This window comes from Pithys albifrons, chromosome 28, assembly GCF_047495875.1.
Source record: "Pithys albifrons albifrons isolate INPA30051 chromosome 28, PitAlb_v1, whole genome shotgun sequence".
NCBI lineage: Eukaryota > Metazoa > Chordata > Aves > Passeriformes > Thamnophilidae > Pithys > Pithys albifrons.
In genome coordinates this window covers 6353375-6376258 of record NC_092485.1, presented here as the reverse complement: position 1 = coordinate 6376258, position 22884 = coordinate 6353375, and the positions used below count along the sequence as shown (strand labels likewise).

General features: G+C 64.0%; 3 protein-coding genes across 3 annotated transcripts; 2 read left to right on the top strand and 1 right to left on the bottom strand.

The window, feature by feature from the left end:
• The first annotated feature begins 287 nt into the window (after window positions 1-287).
• SPDEF (SAM pointed domain containing ETS transcription factor) lies at window positions 288-2055 on the top strand. Its single transcript, XM_071578766.1, has 5 exons — window positions 288-735; window positions 881-1078; window positions 1163-1210; window positions 1660-1800; window positions 1877-2055. Exons 1-5 carry the CDS (start codon window positions 288-290, stop codon window positions 2053-2055), a joined length of 1014 nt encoding a protein of 337 aa, XP_071434867.1.
• A 1772-nt stretch (window positions 2056-3827) lies between these two features.
• On the bottom strand, window positions 3828-17946 carry PACSIN1 (protein kinase C and casein kinase substrate in neurons 1). The gene is made up of 10 exons (XM_071578819.1): window positions 17774-17946; window positions 8215-8348; window positions 7738-7894; window positions 7370-7605; window positions 7058-7213; window positions 6543-6718; window positions 6273-6393; window positions 6071-6195; window positions 5769-5962; window positions 3828-5495 (listed from the first exon to the last, which is right to left on the bottom strand). The coding sequence occupies exons 2-10, from the start codon at window positions 8275-8277 to the stop codon at window positions 5386-5388; spliced, it is 1338 nt and encodes a 445-aa protein (XP_071434920.1). The 5' UTR covers window positions 8278-8348; window positions 17774-17946; the 3' UTR covers window positions 3828-5385.
• A 907-nt stretch (window positions 17947-18853) lies between these two features.
• Window positions 18854-22642, top strand: RPS10 (ribosomal protein S10). The gene is made up of 6 exons (XM_071578434.1): window positions 18854-18963; window positions 19202-19351; window positions 19481-19652; window positions 21855-21932; window positions 22045-22100; window positions 22554-22642. The coding sequence occupies exons 1-6, from the start codon at window positions 18922-18924 to the stop codon at window positions 22593-22595; spliced, it is 540 nt and encodes a 179-aa protein (XP_071434535.1). The 5' UTR covers window positions 18854-18921; the 3' UTR covers window positions 22596-22642.
• The last annotated feature ends 242 nt before the right edge of the window (window positions 22643-22884 follow it).

The window sequence follows — 22884 nt, the reverse complement described above, 5'->3', positions numbered from 1 at the left end:
CCCTAAACACCAGTGGGGGTCAGATCCTGCCAGTGCTCTGAACTACTCCCTGCCAGATGCTGCTGGTCCCCCCACACTGAGGAGAGCCCCCCAGCCATGGCTGACCCTGAGCCCACATTCCTCTGGAGGCTCACAGGGCACCGTGGGGCTCTTTGGAGGTTTTTTTCCCCTCTAACAGGCTTAGTTCCTCCCTTTGTGCCTGGCTGCTGGGCGGGCAGGAGCACTGCGGGTGAGCTCAGCTCCTCTCTCCACTCTGGGCAGGTTCGGAGCCGGTGCTGAGCACAGGGATGGGCAGTGCCAGCCCCGGGCTGACCACTCTGCCCTCCGGCCGCCTCGCCTGGCCGGACCCTGCGCTGCTGCCGCCGCCGCGGGACCCCAACCCCCGGAGCTGGGGCTGCCCCGAGAGCCCCAGCCCGCCTGGCACTCCCGAGCAGCCCCTGCCCGCCTTCTGCCTGCACTACTTCGACATGCTGTACCCCGAGGACGTGGCCTGGGCCACCAAGGGCGTGGGGGAAGCCTCGGCCAGCGGCGCCCAGGGCGGGCGCGAGGAGGCGCGGAAGGAGCCAGAGCAGTGTCCCATCATCGACAGCCAGGGCCTGGGGCTGGGCCCAGAGGGGGACCTGCAGGCCACCCTGCACCTGGAGGAGCACTCGCTGGAGCAGGTGCAGAGCATGGTGCTGGGTGAGGTGCTCAAGGACATCGAGACCGCCTGCAAGCTGCTCAACATCGCCGCAGGTGGGTGCCCCGGGCAGGGGGTGAGCCAAAGCCATGGGGCACTCTGGGGGCTGCAGCCCAGGTGGGGTCTGGGGAGCACGGCTGAGGGGGCTCCTGGGGCTGCTGTGGGGGGAGCTGGCCGGCTCTGCTCACCCTCCACCCCCAGACCCCATGGACTGGAGCCCCGGGAATGTGCAGAAGTGGATCCTGTGGACGGAGCACCAGTACCGGCTGCCGCAGATCGGGAGGTCCTTCCAGGAGCTGTCAGGAAAGGACCTGTGTGCCATGTCCGAGGAGCAGTTCTGCCAGCGCTCCCCTGCCTGCGGCGACATCCTGCACGCCCACCTCGACATCTGGAAGTCTGGTGTGTGCTGGGAGGGAGCTGGGGAGGGTGGGGGATGCTGTGCAGCAGGAGATGCCCCCTTGACCCCACACTCCTCTCTTCCAGCCGCCTGGATGAAGGAAAAGGCTGCCCCTGGAGATGTCAGATACTGCGGTGAGTTCTGTGTGGGCTCAGCTCTACTGGCCCCACTCCTGCCTCAGGCAGGTCCAGGGTACTTGAGGGGTCCCTCCCTGCTTAATTGCAGTTATGTGGAGTGGCTGCTGCCATGAGATCTGTGTGGTTCTGCTCCCTCTGCCCCAGAGCAGCCCCAGGGCTCTCTGCAGGGTGCAGCAAAGAGGAAAAGGCCATGAGACCCTCAGTGGCCCCAGCCCACACCCACTGCACTCCCGCAGGCTGTGCAAGGGCAGGACTGAGCTGTTCTCCTTCCTCCAAGATGAAGAGGAGGAAGTGAAGCTTCCAGAGCCACTGCCTGGGCTGAGTCCCTGGAGACCCACTGGCACCAAGCCGGGGTTTCCAGGGGACGAGTTGTGCTGGTCCCCGGGATGGTGCCCAGCAGGGAGGTCTCTCCCTCCCTCCTCTCACCCATCCCCTTCCCATGGCAGGAGGTGATTCCAGCTGGGCTGACAGTGAGGTGGACTCCTCCTGTGCCGGGCAGCCCATCCACCTCTGGCAGTTCCTCAAAGAGCTGTTGCTGAAGCCCCACAACTACGGCCGCTTCATCCGCTGGCTCAACAAGGACAAAGGTGGGTGAGGGTGTTCTGGGGCCCCGGGGTTGGCACTGGGCTGTGCCCAACGCCCCTTGCTCTGCTCCCTTCCCAGGCATCTTCAAGATCGAGGACTCGGCGCAGGTGGCCCGTCTGTGGGGCATCCGCAAGAACCGCCCTGCCATGAACTACGACAAGCTGAGCCGCTCCATCCGGCAGTACTACAAGAAGGGGATCATCCGCAAACCCGACATCTCCCAGCGCCTCGTGTACCAGTTCGTGCACCCGGTCTGAGCGCGACGGGACGGGCTGAGCCCCGGCAGGGACAGAGCCCCTCTCTGCCTCCCGCTGCCTCCCAGCCACGGGACTCTGCCAGCACCAAGGACCTCGGATGGAGTGCCAGGGGCTCCCCCGCCAGGACCTGCTGGACACTGACCCAGGGACCCCCCTCCACCCCGGGCTGAGGGACCACCCCCAGCATGCCCTGTTGCAGGGCAAGGACTGTGCAGGGCCCTCATCTCCCCTGGGCGTCCCAGGGGTAGGGTGGGCACGGCAGCTGGGCTTGTTCCCCCTTCTCCTCTCCGCCCCCTCCCTGGGTGCTGGCAGCGGGTGGCTGTGCCCCAGCTATTGTTCAGGGAGGACAAAGCCTGGGCATGAGCCGGGACAATGGAACCCACAGGGACAAGGGCACCCACAGGGACAGGACCACCTGTCACTGCCCATGGTGGGGCCCGTGCTGACCAGACCCAATCCAGGCAGGAGCAGCCTGGCACCGCCTGGGGATGCCACCTGCCATGGGATCTGTGCCCCTGCAGACCACGGGCATCCCCCCAGCAAAGGTGCAAGTCCCTGTCGCTCTCCACTGCAGCACATGCTTGGCTTCTCCCCTCCACAGGGATTGGGGGCTGAAAACAGGAGGTTTGCAACGAGACCAGTCAGAAATGTGGGTGTGGGTCTGTGCACAAAGGGGGTTCTCCAAGCTGGGTCCTCCATTCTTGGGCATGGGGCCACCAGAGCCTTCCTAAGACCCCAGGTCCTGTGCCCTGGTAGGGGAATTTTCCCTTGATTTGGATTTTATTTGGACTACCTGAGCCTGGAGTTTATGAAAAAGGAGATGGCAGTCTGCTGTTTCCCTGTGGACAGTAAATATGGAGTGACCCACTGAAGCTGGACTGGAACAGAGAGCTGGTGATTCACCTGTGCCTTGTCAGAGTTACCTGGAGATGTTGATCTTTTATATTATAGGGTTTTTTATTTGTTTATTTACTTTTGGTTTTGGTTGGCGGTGAATTATGGTTTAGGTTCAAATGCTGAGGGGTGGCCTGGGCTCCCAGGGATCCTTTGTGGGAGCTTAAAAGGAAAAACATCTGATCTTGGTCTTTTGTTTTTACCTTAAAACAGCTGCCTGTGCCAGGTCCTGTCCCTCCCTCTGTTCTGTGCTGCTCACATGCTCTGTGTGTGAGTCCTGCTCCCCATCCCAGCTGCAGGGATGGAGAGTGGCTGGAGGGAGGAGAGGAGGAGGGGAAGGAGGAAAACTGCCTTGGCCTCTGGAAAATGAGATGAAAAAACAAAAAATGTGGGGAAAAAAAGCAAAATGTGTCTTGTGATCTGCTGTGTGTGACCAACGCTCCTGCAGCCAGTGCAGGGGCACAAGGAGGATGGGCTGGGAGTGCTGGTGCCCCAGACCTCATGTCCCTCTCCAGGTCCTTGGGCACGGTGGGGGATGGCACATGGTGGCATCAACCTGCTGTGCCAGGGCTTTCCCAGCCTCGGGGGCACACTGGGTCAGGGCTGGGGCTGGGAATGGCCCCAAAACCTAACGAGGCCCCCATGGGCTTCCCAAGGCTTTGTTGGGCAGTGGCACGGGAGTCCCCACATGGCTGTTGCCCCCCTCCTGCAGCCCCCTTGTCCCTCAGGAGTCCAGCAATGATCCCTCTCCTCCCCAAAGCTGCAGGGTGGCTGTGACTGTGGCTCTCTGGGCTGCAGGGGGTCTGCAGCCCCCCCAGCCTCTGCCACGGGGGTGGGACAGGCACACGGCGGCAAAGGAGACCCCAGAGCCAAGGAACTGACAGAGCTCAGTTATTTTCTCTTGCTGCTTTTTGTTGTTGTATCCACTGAAATACAATCACGATATATATATATATTATATATATACTTCTTAAATTACACAATCGATGTACAAAAACCGGGGTGCATTGCTGAGACAGGTGGTTGGTTGGGTCTTTTCTGACTTTGTGTTTTTTTTCTGGTACCTGGCAGGGGCTGAGAGGCTCCTGCCCACCATGCCCAGCACACGGTGCTTCCAGGATAACACTGGATCCCTGGGGCCAAAAAATTCACAAACCAAAGGAGGGGGCGGGAGAGGAGCGGGAGGAGCGTGCAGGAAGCCGATGGCATCGATGCTGCTAAGGGTGATGGTATGGAAGGAAATGAGAGGTGATGTGTAGGGAAGAGCTCGAGATGCCAAATGTGGCAGAGGGGTGGGGTGGCCGTGCTGGGGGCTCCCGTCCACGCCGTGCCCAGTGGCACAGCCCAGGGGAGGAGGGGCAGAGCCTCTTGGGGACAAGCAAAGGGCAAAGCCTGTGGCCATTCCACTGCCTTGGTGTGTCTTGTTTTCACCCGTCTTCGCCAGGCAGCTGCTCTGCCCGGCCTGGGTCTGCTGCCTGTGCCAAGCCCTCCTCCTTCTCCTCCTCTTCCTTCTCCTTCTCTTCCTCCTCTTCCTCCTCCTCCACTAGTTGCAGCTCCTGCTGGTGGACGATGCTCATCCCCCCATCCTACTCTGCTCCTGCCTCTCTTCAGGAAGGGACCATCCCCAGCAGTGTCCAAGCCAGTCTTCACTATCCCAGGCTGGGTGAGAAGGTGCTTCCAGCAGCACTGGGCTGTGGTGAGTCCTTCTCCAGACAATGCTGGCTTTTAGGGCCATGTCACCTGGATCTGGTGTGTGCAGGACACGTGCCCTCCAAAGGGCAGTGCTGCTCCCTGCAGCACAGGCCAGGCATCGGCTCAGGAGCCTCCGCCCACTCCAAGTGTGTTGGCAGCCCAGCTGCGAGGAGGAGGAAGCTGAGGAGGTGCCATCAGTCTCCACAAAGGGGCTAGTCCAACCTCACCTGGGCATCTCAAGGATGAGTGGTGGGAGGATGAACTGGGGAGAACATGGAAACACCAAAAAAAAGACGGAGTCAGACTCCAATCCCTCTCAGTTTTCTGGGATGAATTTGGTTGGTCCCAGGAGCTTCGGCGCCGTGCTTTTCAGAACAGTTCCAGCCAATCAGAAGGCGGCTCATGATTTCAGTATCTTTAAAAACCAACCAATCAGGAGCTCTCACTGGTTGGGCTTTAAGATCTTGAGGTATCGGCTTTTCGCTCAGAAAAAAAATCAACTAACACAGACGAACAGACAACGTCATCTTTCTCTTCACCTTATCTTAGAAGAAAGCGACTATGCAAAATACTCTTCGGAGACAACTCTTAAAAAAATAAAAGCTTGGTCGGAAAATATGTCTGAATCTCTAAGTGTGAGGAGTGGAGGACCAGACGGCAGAATGGCTGGTTGGCTGGTGGAGAGATGGAGACAACGGAGGGTGGATTTATCTGCTGATGGTGACGAGGAGCACACCACAAGACTTAGATTGCCTCCACGTAGTTGGCGGGGTACAGCCCTAACTGCCCGTTGTCCAAGCGCCCTTTGCACCATCCCTGCTCATCTTCCTCACCGAGCTTGGTTAGTTCATCACCTGGAGAGGGAGGTGGAAGGGAAGAGCTCATTGCAGGTGCTGGAGTTTCTCCCTGGGATGGAGCTGTTGGGAGACCTCATGTGCCCTGTCCCACCATGGCTCTGGCCTCACCCACATTTGGCCTCAGCTTCTGCTTTCTCCTTTCTGACAGGTCAATGTTTGGAAGGGCTGTGCTAACTCAGAAGTTATTTGAGGGTTTTCACACCAAAACCTGGGGGACCCACAGCTCCAGCAGATGAGCTCCATCGGACCCGCACTGGCAATGGGCCGTACCTGCTTTGAAGCTGAGCTCATCCTGCTCCTGCCCGTCGTAGTCGTACAGCGCCCGCACCCGCACGCCCTTCCCCGCCGCCTCCTCGTCGAAGGGGTTGGTGCCGCCGTTGGCCTCGCTGGCGTTGAAGGAGTTGCTGCCCTCGTCATCGGACCACTCAGCGCTGTAGGTCTGCCCGCGGTCGTGGCTGCTCACACTGGGTGTGGGAGGAGCAGGAGGTGGCTGTCACCGAGGCCACCCTGCACCCCAAGCACTGGCAGTGCTGTGCCTGTCCCACGGCACGTCCCCTCCGCGCTGCCCTCACCTCCCGCGCTCGCCCGCCAGAGCCCCCGACTCGCTGGCACTGCTGGCGTTGGTCAGGGCCACCCCCTCGCCCTTCTTCTGCTTCTCCTTCCGCGTTATCGTGTGTGTCAGGTCCGGGTTCCACTCCTGCAAGCACAGAGCAGTCCCTGAGCGCCCACCCGCCCCGAGGGGCTGCCAGGGCTCAGCTGGGTGCCCACCCTCACCTCGAACTGGGGCCAGTTCATGGGCATCCCAGGGCCACTGGTGCTGCGGAACCACCGCAGGTCCTCCTGCGCGTCCGAGAGGCGGATGGTCTGCTCCAGCTCCCGGTAGACGTTGGCGTAGCTGCAGGAAGAGACTCGGGTCAGTGTGGGTGGGGGGCTGGTTGTGTCACCTCCTTTGAGGCACTGCTGGGCACCAGCATCCCACACAGCCTCCAGGCACTCCGGTACCTCTTGGTGACCATCATGTGAGCCAGAAACCCCCCTCCCAACCTGCTGCTCTCGGCCAGGTTCAGGTGCCTCTTAATATCCAGGAGCATTTCCTTGAGGAAGTTGAGTCTCTTCTCCTCAAACTGCTGGCACTGCTCGAAGACCTGCTCCATGCTCTCGATGTACTGTGGGGTGCACTTGTTCAGCTCGTCCAGCACCTTCTCATACTTCTCCTGGGTCTGCAAAGGTGCAAGAGGGACCTGGTTTGTACCTCAGAGGCCATTTCTGGGTGCTGAGAGATCCAGTTTGGAGGTCACCAGGTTGGGGAGCCCAGACTGAAACAAGAGCCTCTGTGGGTAAAATCAGCCTTGTTGCTGGAGAGACTTTGCCCCAGAAAGGGGGATAAATGCCTGTCCTGCTCATGCTCCCCTGAGCACTGCTTCTAAGTCCTCACCCTTTTACAAGAGTGTGGAGATGGAAAATGGGAAAGGATGGTGGACAGTGGGGTGTGGTGGCCGTTTCCACTGGTTTCCCCTGCCTGATGCCTCATGAGCTCAGTGCAGGGCAGTGACTCGCACCTTTTGCACATCTTGCTTGCACTTTTCCACTTTGTCCTGGAGCTTCTTCTGCTGCTCTGGGGTGTTGGACTGATCTGCCTTGCTGTTGGCTTCCCGGGTCATGGCCAGCTTCTCCTCCTTGCATGCCAGGTGATAGGCTTTCTTGGCTGTCTCCAGCTGTGGGGAGGAAAGGGAAGGGACATCAGAGGAGCGGTTACAGCCCCCCTCCCACCCCTCTGCCTGCAGGGAGGTGATACCTGTGTCTCTCAGCCTGGACCAGGCATGCAGAGCCAGAGCTGGGAGATGCCCCAGGTCATGCTGTGATTCTCTCACCTCCTTGAGCTTCTTGGCCCAGGGCTTCTGGGCTTTCCGGAAGCCATCCTCAGCCTCCTTGGCCTCCTTGAAGCCCCCCATGATCTGCTTGTGGTACGCATCCTTCTGCCAGTTCTTGACCTTCTCAAAGTCATCGTTCAGCAGGCTGTTCTTCACCTCCTGGTGCAGCTCGCTCACCTTGTCTGCCTCCGTCATGATGGCTGCCCAGGCCTTCTCCAGGCTTCCATACTGGGGACCTGGGGGCCAAGGGGACAGCTGGGGGTCACTGCACAGCCCACACCCCTCCATCTCTGCCAGGTGAAGCTGGGTTTGTGCATGGGCACCCAGGCGTCCCAGAGGGAATCTTTTCCCTGGGGAAGGCGTGGTACCTTTCTCAATGAGCTGCCTCCACCTCTTGGACCAGTCCGTGAGCTGCTGGGCATAGGACTTCTCGATCTTGGCCCGCTCGTGCACACAGTTCATGAGGTCATTGCAGAGCCGGTGCCCATCGTCGATCCGCTTCACCGTGCGCTTGTAGTTCCCCACCTGGGAAGGGGATGGGAACAGGCGGGTGTGGGAGCTGTGCATGGGCTGCCTGGCTGGGGTGGGCACAGAGAAAGCACCAGGCAATCTGGGGGTGCAGGGAGGGAGCTTTGGTTTGGGACTGCTCAAACCCAGCTCCTTCCAGTCCCCTCTGTCACTCTGTGCCCCTCGGGGACAGCTGAGGTTGAGACTTTGGCAGAGCAGGGGTGCTCTCAGGTAGGGAAGGGAGGGCATCCCTGTCCCCCACAGCCCAGAGGGCACCCTGGGGTGCAGCCGTGGTGGTGTCAGGGCTTCTGCTGGAGGGGAGGATGGCCTGGACTCACCTCCCAAAAGCTGTCAGTTGTCTCCTCTGCGGCTGCTGCCGACTCATCATAGGAACCTGACATGGCTCCTTGGTGTTGTCTTGGGCGTCAGAGTGGGCACTGGGTGGCTCCTGGGCAAACACCAGCCTCATGCACTGAGGGGAGAGGAGAGGGAGGCATGGGCTGAGCAGGGGATCCACATCCTTCCTGCCAGCAGCACCACCAGACAAGCATCCAGCTGCAGGGGTAGGGCATGGGGACGGTGCCCACTCCAGCTCTGGACCCACAGACTCCCACAGTGCCCACCACCCACCTGGAGCCATCCAAACCCCTGGAGCTGGCTGTGCCCAGAGGGAACCGTGGGGAGCAGCACAGTGTGTGCTCCCCAGCCCAGGCCTGGCTCAGCACTGCACATCCCTGGGAGGTGCTGGGTGAGGAGGGGCATTGGCAGGGCCAGAGGGATGCACCGCCCAAGAAATTCTCATCCTGACATTGCATCCTAATCCGTCCTGATCTTCAGAAAAATGGCATCCCCAGAGTGTCACGTGGCCTCACTGCATGGCTTAACCCTTTGCTGCTTTGCTGAGAGCTGAGAAGGGGCCTGGGGTGGCATCATGTGGGGTAGAGGGGGGACTGTGGTGGCCATGAGCATCCTCAACCCCCCATCCTGGCCTGGATCCAGACAGTGCCCCCACAAGAAAGCACTGAGCCTGTCCTGCATGGCATCTGCCACTGGAATGAGGACAAAGTGGCCATAAACAGCCCCAAATTTCTCCTGCCCTGTCCCCAAAAGGCCTGCAGGAGCAGAATGTGTCTGTGATCGTCACCATCCCCTTCCTGAGGCAGTGGAGTGGGCAGAGGGAGAGCTGGCTGCCTGTGCTGGCGATGGGGTGGGAGGGCAGGGCTGGGGATGCTGGTGAGTGCCCACTCTGTCCAGCTGTGCGCACAGCTGGCACCGAGGCACCCACGGGCCGGGGCAGGGCACGGCCCCAGGAGGAGGGGGGCCCGAAACAGTTACTGGAGCGCAGCACAGGGCTCGCTGTGCTGGAACTAACAGGGCCTGGCAGGGATTTAGTGATATAACCAGGGAGGCACCAATCCCTGCCATCCTCCCCAGACGGTTAAAAATAAACGCATGACTGTCCCTCGCTCAGCCGCCAAGATGCAGATGGATGGGGGGCCACAGTGCCCCCCACAGCAGCAGCACATGGTGCCCACGCCTGCCTGGCACCCACAGCACCACCAGTGTGCCTGCCTGGCACCCACAGCACTGCCAGTGTGCCTGCCTGGCACCCATGGCACCATCAGTGTGCCTGCCTGGCACCCACAGCACTGCCAGTGTGCCTGCCTGGCACCCATGGCACTGGCACTGTCCCTGCCTTGCACTCATGACACCACCACCGTCCCTGCCTGGCACTGGTGGCACAGCCCACAGGGGGCTCCGCAGGGTGCTCTGTGCACCGTCCCCCCCACAAGCCGTGGGCACAGTGCAGCGCCAGCACTGGGGTCTCTGCCTGTGCCCCTGGTCTCTGGCTCTGGGTTTTCTGCAGAGGCTGAGCTGGCACAGCAAGGGCATCCTTAGGGCGACAGACTCAGCATGCCTGGGGCCAGGATGGGACCCCAGGGCTGGAGCACAGCCATGGCTGGGTGTACCCCAGGACCCACAGGCACATGTGCCAGCCCCAGCTGCCCCCCTGGCCGCTGATGCCAGGGGGCACTGCGGACGTGGCTGCTGCAGCTCCCGCTCCAAGCCACTACCTGGTCCGAGCTGCAGCCTGGGGGTTATTTTTGGCTCTGCATCACTTCCCAGCCAACGCTGCCTCCTCGTTGCCACTCTCCTGCCACGCACCCCCACGCGCGACCATCCTCGTGCGCCCACGCACGTGCCCGTGTCCCCACCACGCCGGGCCGCCTCGACTGCCTGTGAAGCACGTGCCAGCCCCCTGCCAGCCCCCTGCCAGCCCCCCGGCCCTGCTGGCACAGCCCATCACCTCCCATCAGGGCGGCTGGCGGTGATGCCTGGCGCCTGCAGAGCCGGCGGCTGAGCCATGGCATGGAAAGCTGCCAGCCCCAGCCACGCGCTGCTGCTTGGGTGCTCTCAGCCCAGGGGGCTCCACTTCAGCCCCTCATTTCCACGGAGCTGCTGGGGAGAAGCCACAGAACATTTGGCATCGAGTGACAGTAGAGTTTGTCCCAGCCTCTGCTCCGGATGCCCTCAGGCTGCTACTGCAGCAGCTGCCCCCCTGCCCGTCTCTCCTGCCAGCCTACTCAGCACTGAGCACTGACAGAGCTCGTCTCACCCTCCAGGCAGTTCGGGCTGCCCTACTGCTGCAGGGGGGGTCTCTGTCCTCTGTAGGGGCTGGGCCACAGCCAGTGACCCTGTGCAGTCAGGAGGTGCTGCAATGCAGAGGCTGGTGCTGCCGACACCACAGGCAGGGCATGGGCAGCTGCCTGTGCCCCTAAGGCCACAGCTCTGGCTAGTAAAGCCCTGTCCCCAGGCAGGTGGGACAGTCCAGTCCTGCCGTCCTCTGCCTCCAGGTTGCTCTCTCAGATCTGGAAGGCATCCTGCCTCTGGGCACATTGACTGAGCCTGGTGGGGACCAGGGGCAGGAGGGGCTGCAGAGCCTCCAGTGCAGGTTGCTCTGCTTCAGGAGCCCCTGGCCAAGGCAGGGGGGTGGTGGATGCACTGCAAGGAGGGGCACAGAGCATGGAGTGAGCCAGTGTCCCCATCCCTGTCCTCATCCTGTCCTCAGGCAGCAGGTTCACACCAGGTGTGAGCCCCATTGCTGGGAGAGCAGTGGGTGAGTGAGTGCTGCTGAGAGCATCCAGGGCAGGGGCAAGCTATGCTGGGAGCTGTGCTGGTCTGTGGGAATCCGAGGAAGCAGGCTGGGCTTTGGGCTTTTCACCACAGGAAAGGTCATTTGCTCTGCCTGATCTTGGCACGGAGCTGCTTGAGTGTCCGTTGGGGGTGGCAGCACCAAATGCCACTGTGATGCACCATTGCTGTGGCCACATGAAACCACTCGTGGCAAAGACAAATGTACTACAAACAGCCCGGGGAGCCCGGGGCAGCCTGGCAGCAGCAGTTCCCACCGCGCTCCAGGGCTGCCCTGCCCGGCCCCAGCACCGCAGCCACCACTGGCACCGGTGCCCACGTGCTGTCCCCGCTGTGGCGACACACAGGGCTGAGGTTGCCACGCACTGGAGTGAGGTGCCCCCAGCACGGTCCCCTGGCAAAGCTGGTGACGCCGATGTGCGTCGCAAGAGGCTTTGCAGCAGCAGGAGCTGTGCCTGGTTTGCTGCTCAGCTCTGACCCAGCCAGGTGGCTGTGGGGTTCCCACTGGCACAGGGCTGGTCGGTGCATCCCATGAGTCTGCAGCAGGAAAATGCTCCCAGGGGCTGGTGAGGGTGGAAACTCAGGGAGCGAGGGGGTGTGGAGGGGTTTGGCTGTGGCACAGCTGAACTGGGTCCCCCTCTGGAGCTGACAGACACTGCGAGGAAGTGCTTAAGTGGGTGCTGCTGATTCACTCTGGCAGCTCCACGCCAGCAGAGCCCAGGGCTTGGGCCTGAGCAGCCTGAACCTTGGTCCTGCCCCCTCATCATCCAACTGAACCCAAGCCCAGGGGGGAGGTGAGCCTGGGTCCTTCCCAGGCACTGTGTCCATGGAAGCAAGCTCATGTCAGGGTCCCTCCTGCATCCCCAGGCAAAATCCCTCAGGGGCAACACGAGCAGGGTTGGAGCCCTGGGGCAAACAGCCAAATCCCAGCCAGAGAGAAGGGATGGGTGTTCCCAGTATGGTGGATGCTTCTCCATGAGATTTCAGCCAGAGCAGCACCATGGGGCTGGCTGGGACCTGGAGCTCAAGCAGTGAACGGGGCAACTGCAAGGGCAGCAGGACCCTGGAGAGGGCACATATAGGTGACTGTGGGAAACTTCTATGAGCCCCTTTTCCAGTGAATCCTGGGCAAAATGTACCTATGGCAGCCTCCTGGTTTGCAGTGGGGTCATCTGCATTGACAGGGGGACCTGGGGACCTGCTGGACCCTGCCAGGTCAGGGCCTGGTGGGCTCCCCAAAAGCAGGGCATTTGCAAGGAGGGTCAGTGATCCAGGAGCAGTATCAGGAGCCACGTGTGCCGTGCCCAGATGGGAGCCCGCCGGGGGCCGGGTGCTGCCAGGCTGCAGTGGCCAGGGGAGAGAGACACTCCAAGCCTTGGCAGTGATCGGCTCCACAGCTCGTGTGGGCTCTGCAGAGACCTTCCCTTCCCACTGCACTCCCAAATCCACCCTGCTCAGGGCACCCATCAGTCTTGCAGGGATTTTAGGAGCCTTGTGCAATGATTTCTGGAAAGATGCTTGGCATTTGCAGATAATGCAAGTGTCTCTCTCGAGGGGAGCCTGCAGCCCAGCTCAGGGACAGCGGATGTGCTGGGAATGCGGATGGGGAATGTGGATGGGCATCCCAGGAGGGGCTGCAGCAGGACTGCCAACCCCCTGCATGTGCTCAGGCCTGGGGAAGGGAGATGGGGCTCAGCCTCAGCTAGGGGGTTCCACTGGCCCCCCAGCTCTGCCCGGTCTCATCCTGCTGCCTCAGCCTGCCGCGGTAAACAAGCCTGCCTGGACACCGAGCAGGGATTTGTGCAGTCCCAAGAGTCAGGTTTAGGCAGAAATCCAAAGACAAGGTTTGCAATTAAACCCAGAAGTGGCAAACAAGGCTGGTGGAGGACACGGCAGTGCCATCCCCCCAGTTCCAGGGAGTGGGGAGCAGAGTGTCATGTGCTGGCACGGGGGTCCCATCCTTGGAGCCTTGGAGGGATGGACCAGGGGCTGCTGGTGACAGAAGGTGAACAGGGCTGCCAGGAATGGGAGAGGTGGAGGGACAGCAGGAATTCAGCTGTCTGTGGTGGGGAAGGAGACCTGGAGCCAGAGGGCACAGGGAACTCAGGGAGATGAAGGGGCAGCGAGGGGGAAGCTGGGGTGACACCACCGAAAGGAGGGGGTTCAGTGATGGGGCGAGGGGGGCAGCGATGACAGGGACAGCACAAGTCGCGCCCACCCCCCTTATTTGCAGCTGGAGAAACTGAGGCACAAGCCCGGGAGTGCAGCAGCATTGCAGAAGGGGCATCCCTTTCCCCAGCACCCCATCAGACACATGGAAGGGGTGAAGGTCATGTCGCCCCCCAACCTCCCTGGCTGGCAGAAGAGATCAGGGGACACTGTGTCCTGCCGGGGGGTGCAAACCCACGCTGTACTGCCTGGTCCTTGCACAGCATCCCCTCGCTCTCCCCCCATCCCCGCAAGGGACTGGGCATCCCGCACCCCATCTCCATACGGTACCGGGCATCCCGCACATCTCCACACGGTACCGGGCATTCCGCACCCCATCTCCATACGGTACCGGGCATCCCGCACATCTCCACACGGTACCGGGCATTCCGCACCCCATCTCCATACGGTACCGGGCATCCCGCACATCTCCACACGGTACCGGGCATCCCGCACCCCATCTCCATACGGTACCGGGCATCCCGCACATCTCCACACGGTACCGGGCATTCCGCACCCCATCTCCGCACGGTCCCGGGCATCCCTCACCCCCATCCCCGCAAGGTACCGGGCATCCCGCACATCTCCATACCGGGCATCACGCAGCCCGTCGCCGGAGGGGACCCGGCTGTCCCCGCGGGGCCGCGCTCACCTGGCGGGGGCCGGGGGGCCGGGAGGGCCGGGGGGCCCGGGGCCGGGGCCGGGGCTCCGCTCGCTCCGCTCCGCTCGCTCCGCTCCCGCCGGGCAGCGGCGGCGCGCACGGCCGCGGGCACGCGCCTGCCCGAGCCGCTCGTTGCCATGGCAACCGGGATGGTGCCGCTGCTGCGAAACCATCGGGGGGGCGGCGGGGGACGGACCCCCGTGCCGGATCCGCGCCCACCCCGAGGTACCGCCAGCCCCCGAGCCACCCGCCCCGCCGGCCCCAGACCCGGCCCGGGGCACCCACCGGGGCCGCCCCACCGCGGGGGCACAGCCTGGAGAGGGGCAGCCTCGTGACCACCGAACAGGGCTCCTCTCCCCCGGCCGCGCTCCTTGGGGACCGACCCCGGGAATCCTTGTCCCTCCTGCACGGGACGGGACAACAAAGCCCTGCGCCCTCCCTGCCGCTGCCCTGCTGCTCTGGCAGCCCCCGGCCTGGGAAGGGGCCGCAGGAGGGGTTGGGGGCTGAGCCACAGCTTTTGCAGGAACAAACACCCCAAAACGCCTTCGGAGAGGCAGCCGGTGCCGCCTCCCTGCCAACTGTGCCAGCTGGGAACAGGCTGGCGGGAGAGGCAGGAACAGTCTCTCCCCGCAGCCGGGCTGGGGAAGGGGGCGAGGGGGCTGAACCCCAAGGCTCCTTGGAGAGGAGCAGGGCAGGTCCCTCTCACCGCGGTCTGTCCATCCACCTCCTTCCCCAGCCCGGGGATCGTGCTCGGGGTCACCGGGGCTTATCACAGGCTGGGGGTGCCAGAGGCTTCTGGGGAGCAGGGAGGAGGTGGGTGGGGTGGCAACGGGCTCCCCCCGCACTGCGCTGGCGGGGGATGTCAGGGAAATTAAAAGCCAGCAGGAGACGAGAGCGCCCAGCCGAGTAACCGAAGCCGTCGCAGAAGGCGCAGTAATGAGGCTGCCGGGCCGCTGCCGCCGGGATCGGGTTGCCCGGAGAATGCGACCCGGTCCCGGGGGGCTCTGCTGGTCTCCGACGCCGGCTCAGCTTTCCCCTAACAAGCGCCTTCGAATGCCTAATAAAGCTCAGTGGGGCTCCCCAGCCCACCAGCCTTCCGGCTCCTTCCAGCTTCGAGCCATCCGAGCGTGTCTTCCCAGCTCAGGGCCAGACAGAACGGCCCCGGAACGTTTCCTGCCCGGCTGCAGCTGAGCAGCAGCGTGTGAGACCCCAGCCATCTAATGCCCCCGATCCCGAGCAGGATGCATGGTGGCTCCTGCAGGAGCCAGGGGATATTTGCCTGTTGGTGTTTCAGGGTGAGGAACTGGAGGGTGCTGAACATCATCCTTGCACGAGCAGGGTTGGCAGTTCTCACTGCAGGGTCACTGTAGGCACCACCAGGCTGTCCCTGCCACCTTCTGCCCTGACAGTATTCCTGCTCCAGAGGGGAAAATGTCCTTGGCATTAAGCATTAGGTGACAAATGCTCTCCAGGAAGGTGACAGGGGGATCTCAGTGACTCCCCAGTGCAAAGAGCCATTGCCACCAGTTTTGTGGTCCCTGCAGGCAGGACTGGCTCACTCCAGCTCTGTCTCCCCGGTATGAGGCTCCTGCCATGTCCACCTGGTTCCTTCACCCAAACTTCAGGCACAATAAACCTCATCCTGGCTCTGCCATCCCACTGGTTACTGTTTCCTGTAGTAAGTCATTTCCCCTCCTGTTAATGAGTATCCTTGTGGGAAGCAATGGACAGTATTGGCAGGAAATAAGCCATGTTTACTGGGCCACTTGCCCCTCTGGAATTACCGAGTGGAGCAGAGGAGCCCACACTGTGCTCCTGTGCCTGCAGGAGCTGCAGAGGGCAGGAATGAAGAGATGCCACCAGCGATCAGCTGCCTGCCCATCACCCTGCCAGCAGAGCTGGCCTTCACAGGAATAGAGGGGGTTTCAAGCATGCTTGGCTCCTGTCTGCCTCCACGGCAAGGAAAGGAAAACGTGTTTCCTTAATCCTGGTTATGGGGCTCAGCTGGTGCTGGGAGCAATGGGGGAGCCCCTGACCCACGGGTGCTCCAGGGAAAGCAGGGAGAGGCCTGGCATCCTGGTCATCCCGAGCCCATCCCTGGCCTCCGCTGCCCCTTCCCACCCAATACCGGGACAGAGCAGAGCGGGGGCTGCGGCTCCCGGGGCTGGATGGGGTCAGAGCCCTCCCGATCCCCCACGCCCAGGCTGCATCCCGGTCACTCTGCGGATGTGCCGCCGGCCCCAGGAGCTCCCTGGGGCGCTGGGAGAATGCAAGTGCTACTTTGCATCTCTAATTAGGCGCGGCGGATAATTGGTGCCTCTGTGGCGGTTCCGCAGACAGGCAGCTATTGTGGAGGGCCCGCGTGGGGCAGGTGCTCCCACAAACCCAGACCCCACCGGAACAATCCCCCTCTTGTCTGCCTGTGCCCGGCCGGGCACCCTCCAAGCCCTCCCGGGGAAGGGGCTGGGGCTGGCACATAAAGGCTCCATTTTCCCTGGGCAGCAGCTGCCTGAGGAGCCCGTTCGTACATCCCACGGCCACGGCGGTGCCGGGGCTCGCTGCCCCTGCCCCCCATGCCGTGCCACACCAGGGGCAGCCGGACACTGGTGGGGCCACCTGGGGAAGCTGCCCCCTGGACACAGCCTTTCCTTCCCCAGGATCACCCCCAGGAGCTCGGCAGGGCCGGGGTTTGCCTTCGAGGTGTTGCACAAACCCCAGCCAGGTTGGCACCCCAGGACAAAGTCTGTGCCGGGGGAGCCGCGCCGGGGCCGTGCCCGGCTCCATCCCTGTGCCAGGCAGCCAGGGCAGCGGCAGGGCTGGGCACATTCCCATGAGGGGGATCCCGCACCGAGCCCACCCTGGGCTCTGCGCTCAGGACACACTTTGCCGGTGCCCCTGCCCTGTGCCCATCCCTGCCAGGCCCTGCCCGCACCCGGGCTCGCCTCCCTCTGTCCTGCCACGGGCAAACCCGGCTGCTGTCCTGCCACAGCCGCTCCAGCCAGAGGAGGGAGCGGAGGGAGGGCAGCACCGCCAGGGGCTCAGCGCTCAGTGCAGGGACGGGGCAGCACCCGCAGCTCGGGCAGAGCCGGTGCCCGAGGAACCCCCTGGTTCTCTCTGCCCGGGGGCTGGGCAGGGCTCTCGGCGGGGGTTTTGGGGTCGGTGTGGCAGGACCCGCAGTGCCCGGTCCCTGCTGTGCCACGGCCCAGGCCTGGATTTGGCTTAAGGAAGGGTTTGCTCGGGGAAGGCGCGGGGGCTGCAGGGACAGCTAATCCAGTTAGCGCAGCACGGCTGTGACACCTCCGAGGCGGCGCAGGGACTGGGCAGGGGCAGGGGCAGGGGCAGGGGCAGGGGCAGGGGCAGGGACAGGGGTAGGGGCTGGGCAGGGGCAGGGGCAGGGGCTGGGCAGGGGTAAGGGCAGGGACAGGGACAGGGGCTGGGCAGGGGTAAGGGCAGGGGCAGGGACAGGGGCAGGGACTGGGCAGGGGCAGGGACAGGGACAGGGGCAAGGGTAGGGGTAGGGGCAGGGACAGGGGCAGGGGCAGGAGCTGAGCAGGAGCAGGGACAGGGACAGGGGCAGGGACAGGCGCAGGGACTGGGCAGGGGCAGGGACAGGGACAGGGGTAGGGGCAGGGACAGGGGCAGGAGCTGAGCAGGGGCAGGAGCTGTGCCAGGCGCAGGGCAGAGCCGGGCAGGGCAGGGGCGCATCCCGCGGCCCCCCGGCACACGTTGGGAATCACTGAAATGGGTCGGGAGCGGGTTCGATTCCCAGCGCAGGGCACGGCCCGGGTGACAGCGCTGTCCCCGCGCCCGAGCCCCCGGTGTCCCCCCGGTGTCGTCTCCCCCCCGGTGTCCCCCCGGTGTCCCCCCGGCCGTACCTCGCAGCCTGCCCCGGGCCCGGCGCTGCCATCGCGGGCGGGTCGCGGCGGACAGATGGGCGCGGGGCGGGGGAAGATCAGCCGGAGATTAGCGCGGCATTTTTAGCAGACCAATCCCGGCCCGCGGGGCTGCGCGGCCGCGGAGGGGACGGGAGGGACGGGACGGGACCGGAGGGGACGGGACCGGAGGGGACGGGAGGGACGGGACGGGACGGAGGGACGGGAGGGACGGGACGGGACCGGAGGGACGGGACGGGACCGGAGGGACGGGACCGGAGGGGACGGGAGGGACGGGACGGGACCGGAGGGACGGGAGGGACGGGACGGGGGCGGCCCTGCCCTGCCCGGCCCGGCCCGGCCCCGCTGCTGCCCCATCGCCCCCGGGGCCCCTTTGCCCGGGGGGACGTTCTGCCCCCGGCAGCGACTCAGAGCCCAGGGGAGCGACACGGGACACCGGTGGGGGCGCGGGGGTGACACGGGGGTGACACTGGAGATGACTCGGGGGTGACACGGGGATGTCACAGCTGGGGTGACACTGGAGGGGACACGGGGGGTGACACGGGGGGTGACACTGGAGGTGACTCGGGGGGTGACACGGGGGATGTCACAGCTGGGGTGACACGGGGGGTGACACGGGGGGTGACACTGGAGGTGACTCGGGGGGTGACACGGGGGATGTCACAGCTGGGGTGACACTGGAGGTGACACGGGGGGTGACACGGGGGGTGACACGGGGGGTGACACTGGAGGTGACACGGGGGATGTCGCAGCTGGGGTGACACTGGAGGTGACACGGGGGGTGACACGGGGGGTGACACGGGGGGTGACACGGGGGTGACACGGGGGGTGACACTGGGGGTGACACGGGGGTGACACGGGGGGTGACACGGGGGGTGACACGGGGGGTGACACTGGGGGTGACACGGGGGTGACACGGGGGGTGACACGGGGGGTGACACGGGGGGGGACACTGGAGGTGACACGGGGGTGACACGGGGGATGTCACAGCGGGGTCGGGGGTCCCCGCTGGCCCCATCAGGCACCGCGGCGAACACGCCGTTCCCGGCCGGGCGGAGCCTTCAGGCAGCGCCGCGGTCACCCCCGCGCCGCCGGGGGTCCTGTTGGCGGCGGAAGCGGCGGCGCGGCGCATGCGCAGCCCTTTCCGGCCGGGCCCCGCCGCCGCCGCCACGGTGAGGCCGCGCTCGGGCCGCGGGGCCATCCCCGCCGCATCGCCGCCATCCCGCGGCCGCCGCGCCCCCTGAGGCGCCGCCGGCACCGGGGGGAGCGGCCGCGGCCGTGCGGGGCGGGAGGGAGCGGGCGCGGGGCGGTGCCGCGGGACCGGGGCTCCCTTGTGCTCCCGGCGCCGGCAATGGCGCCTCTCGGCCCGGGCGCCGCAGTCACCGGCGGTGTTCCCTGTCCCCTGTGCAGATGTTGATGCCCAAGAAGAACCGGATCGCCATCTACGAGCTGCTGTTCAAGGAGGGCGTGATGGTGGCCAAGAAGGACGTGCACATGCCCAAACACCCCGAGCTCGTGGACAAGAACGTGCCCAACCTGCACGTCATGAAGGCCATGCAGGTGTGCGGGGCGGGCTCGGGGCAGCGGCCGGTGCTGCCGTTCTGCCCCGTGCGGCCCCGCGGGGGGCACCGCTGGGGGAGCTGGGTGGGCTCGGCCCGGACTGGGAGTGACTGGGAGCTCTCCCCGCAGTCCCTCAAGTCCCGCGGGTACGTGAAGGAGCAGTTTGCCTGGAGACACTTCTACTGGTACCTGACCAACGAGGGCATCCAGTACCTGCGCGATTACCTGCACCTGCCCCCCGAGATCGTCCCGGCCACGCTGCGCCGCAGCCGCCCCGAGACCGGCCGGCCCCGGCCCAAGGGTGAGCGGGCACAGGGCGGGCGCGTCCCCTCCCGGGCCGGGTGGTCTCCAGGGCACCCCTTGCAGCCCTGGCAGGGCTGCGGGTCCGTGTGCTGGGGCTTCGGGTGTACCTGGGGGGCTCGCACCCCCGAGGGCAGCAGGTGCTGGCGGCGCAGCCCCCCGTGCTCTGCCCCTGGTGCCCGCAGGGTTGTGCTTTGTGCTGCAGTTCGGCTCCTGCGGCTCCTGCCACAGCTGAGCCAAGTGGAACATCCCCTGCTCCAGAGGGAGCGATGGCGCTGAGCCCGGAGGGCGGGGCTGCTTTGAGCTCCCGGGTGCTCTCCGTGTTCCCACATTTGTTCTCACCTGCTGTGTTTATCCAGGGACCTGAAGCATCAGCGTCCCTGCTCTGGAGGTGGGGAGGCAGCTCCTGGCTGGGGTCTGTGCACTCACAGCCTTGTCCTGGTGCCAGAACTCTTGCTCAGCCCCACCAGGCAGCGATTCTGTGAGGGCTGTGCTGGGGCTCTCCCTGCCTGGGGCTGCAGCAGCCTGACAGCCACAGAGCTCTGTGTGCTGCAGAACCAGCTCAGGGCTCTGGGCTGAGCTCCTGCTCTTGGGGCCTTTGTGACACTTCCCTGGGCTCTCCATGGGGCCCGGAGCAAACACTGGAATAAGGGGAGTGGGGCAGGTCCCAGAGAACTGGGGGTGGATCTCTGGGGTCTGAGTCATTGAACATGTGAGCATTAAGGATGGCAGAAATGAAGTTCAGAACAATCCATCCGTGGGCAGGGGCTGTGCTGTGGAGGGGTTTAGTCTGGTCAGGGAGGGAGGACAGGGAAGCACCTGCAGGAGAGTCCATCCTCAGTGGGATGTTTCTCTTTGTAGTCAGAGAGTTACTGTAAGAACTGACTGTTGTATGGGCAACCCACTGCCCCAGTCAGGCCTGTGGCTGTGCAGGAGGACACTGAGGTGTGCCAGGCACAGCTGGCCCTGGGTGGGTCCTGCCTGGGCCCGCGGGGGCAGCGCAGGGGCCGGTGGGTCCCACACAACTGCTCCTTCCTGCCCCTGTGCTGTGTGGTGTTAGTGTGAGGTGCCAGAGATCATCTGCTCTTGGTGTTATGGACCTGTGCCATTCAGGGGATTTGGGTTCTGAGTCAGGTTGGGGTCTGGCTGTTGTGCAGGTTGTGGCTGGGCTGTGGACAGGCTTGTTGAACATGCAGATTCCCTGTATTTCTGGGGGTTTTACCACCACTAATGTTTGGCTGTTGTTTGACATCTAGAAGACTGTTGAGATGATGCTGTAAATCCATTTCTCACATAATGTGTAACTTCCATCCAGTCACAAGCTGGGGCACTTCTTCCCACTCAAGGGGGAGTTTTGCATATGGAATTGCTGTTTTCCTCAGGTTTATCCTCACTGAGCTGTTTAGGTGTGGCAGGGCTGGCAGCTCCAAGGCTGCCCTGCACCCTGAAGTGCAAGTGCCCCCAGTAGGGGCTGTGGGAGCCCTCCCTGGCCGGGCAGGGGCTGTGGGAGCTCTCCCTGGCAGGGCAGAGGCCGTAGATGCCCTCCCTGGCCGGGCTGGGGCTGTGGGAGCCCTCCCTGGCTGGGCAGGGGCTGTGGGAGCCCTCCCTGGCTGGGCAGGGGCTGTGAATGCCCTCCCTGGCTGGGCAGGGGCTGTGGGGCCCTCCCTGCTGGGCAGGGGCTGTGGGGCCCTCCCTGGCCAGGCAGGGGCCGTAGATGCCCTCCCTGGCTGGGCAGGGGCTGTGAATGCCCTCCCTGGCTGGGCAGGGGCTGTGGGAGCCCTCCCTGGCCGGGCAGGGGCTGTGGTGCCCTCCCTGGCCGGGCAGGGGCTGTGGGGCCCTCCCTGGCCGGGCAGGGGCCATGGATGCCCTCCCTGGCCGGGCAGGGGCCGTAGATGCCCTCCCTGGCTGGGCAGGGGCCGTGGATGCCCTCCCTGGCTGGGCAGGGGCCGTAGATGCCCTCCCTGGCTAGGCAGGGGCTGTGGTGCCCTCCCTGGCCGGGCAGGGGCCGTAGATGCCCTCCCTGGCCGGGCAGGGGCCATAGATGCCCTCGCTGGCTGGACGGGGGCTGTGGGGGCCCTCCCTGGCCGGGCAGGGGCCGTGGGGGCCCTCCCTGGCCGGGCAGGGGCCGTAGATGCCCTCCCTGGCCGGGCAGGGGCCGTGGGGCCCTCCCTGCTGGGCTCACCCCAGGGTGCTGTTGTTGCAGGCCTGGAGGGCGAGCGGCCGGCGCGGCTGACGCGCGGCGAGGCTGACCGGGACACGTATCGCCGCAGTGCCGTGCCACGTGAGTGCCCCCCTCCCCTGCTCTCTCTGCCCTCCTCTGGGCACTTGATCCCAGGCAGCAGCGTGTGCTGGGCAGGGGGCTCTGTGGGCACTGACTGCTCCTCTCTCTGCAGCTGGTGCTGACAAGAAAGCTGAGGCTGGTGCTGGAGCAGCCACTGAATTCCAGTTCGTGAGTATTTGCATTTGAGATTTGCTTCCTTTGTTGAGGCTTTGATGGGAGCAGCTGGAAGGTCCTACCTGTGTGCACCACCCTCACTGTGGGGCTCTGAGGGTGTAAGAGAGGCTGGAAACTGTCAACCTTCACACCCAGGGTGGCCCCACTGCTGGCAGAGAGACCAGCAACAGGTTTGGGAGCAAGCTGGGTTGTGTAGAGATCCATGACTTTATGCTTCCAAAGTAAGAGCTATAGGTGTGATGCAGAGAGCTGGCTGGGGGGTGGGTTGGTGTTGGTGTCACTCATGGTTAACCTGTGCCAGGTAGTGAGTCTCAAACAGGTCAGCATTAGGCAGTTACCAAAGTAACAGGCTGAGACAGAGCCTTGGTGGTTGTTCCTGTGCTGTGTGTGTGCTGCTCTCCCGTGCTTCCCACAGGGATTTCTAATGCTCTCCCCTTCCTGTTGCAGAGAGGAGGATTCGGCCGTGGCCGTGGGCAGCCACCGCAGTAGAACCCCCTGCTCACATTTTGTGTATAATAAAAGAGGTGAAAATGCCAGCAGGTCCATCCCTGTGTCTCCCTGAAGGGCAGAAACTCCAGAGCAGACGTGACTCAGGTCCGTGGCACGTGGAACAGCCGTGCAGGAGGAACCTGTGATTAGGGAGCAGGTTATGGGAGGGGACCGTGGTGGGTGTGGTGGTTCCTCACAGGTGTGTGCAGGTGATTCCCGGAGGAACGTGGAGCTGTGTCCCTTCTATCCAGGACGGTGCTGAGTCCCAGCGATGCCATGAGGGACATGG

Bases quoted from the DNA above. Each gene is read 5' to 3' on its own strand.
- PACSIN1 (XM_071578819.1), bottom strand. From the start codon at position 8,277: ATGTCAGGTTCCTATGATGAGTCGGCAGCAGCCGCAGAGGAGACAACT. The intron at 7,214-7,369 runs GTGAGAGAATCA...TCCTCCCCACAG, and splicing joins GGGCCAAGAAGCTCAAGGAG to CTGGAGACAGCCAAGAAAGC. The intron at 5,963-6,070 runs GTGAGGGCAGCG...TCCCACACCCAG, and splicing joins CTGGCGGGCGAGCGCGGGAG to TGTGAGCAGCCACGACCGCG.
- RPS10 (XM_071578434.1), top strand. From the start codon at position 18,922: ATGCGCAGCCCTTTCCGGCCGGGCCCCGCCGCCGCCGCCACG. The intron at 18,964-19,201 runs GTGAGGCCGCGC...TCCCCTGTGCAG, and splicing joins GCCCCGCCGCCGCCGCCACG to ATGTTGATGCCCAAGAAGAA. The intron at 19,352-19,480 runs GTGTGCGGGGCG...CTCTCCCCGCAG, and splicing joins ACGTCATGAAGGCCATGCAG to TCCCTCAAGTCCCGCGGGTA.
- SPDEF (XM_071578766.1), top strand. From the start codon at position 288: ATGGGCAGTGCCAGCCCCGGGCTGACCACTCTGCCCTCCGGCCGCCTC. The intron at 736-880 runs GTGGGTGCCCCG...CTCCACCCCCAG, and splicing joins GCTGCTCAACATCGCCGCAG to ACCCCATGGACTGGAGCCCC. The intron at 1,801-1,876 runs GTGGGTGAGGGT...CTCCCTTCCCAG, and splicing joins CTGGCTCAACAAGGACAAAG to GCATCTTCAAGATCGAGGAC.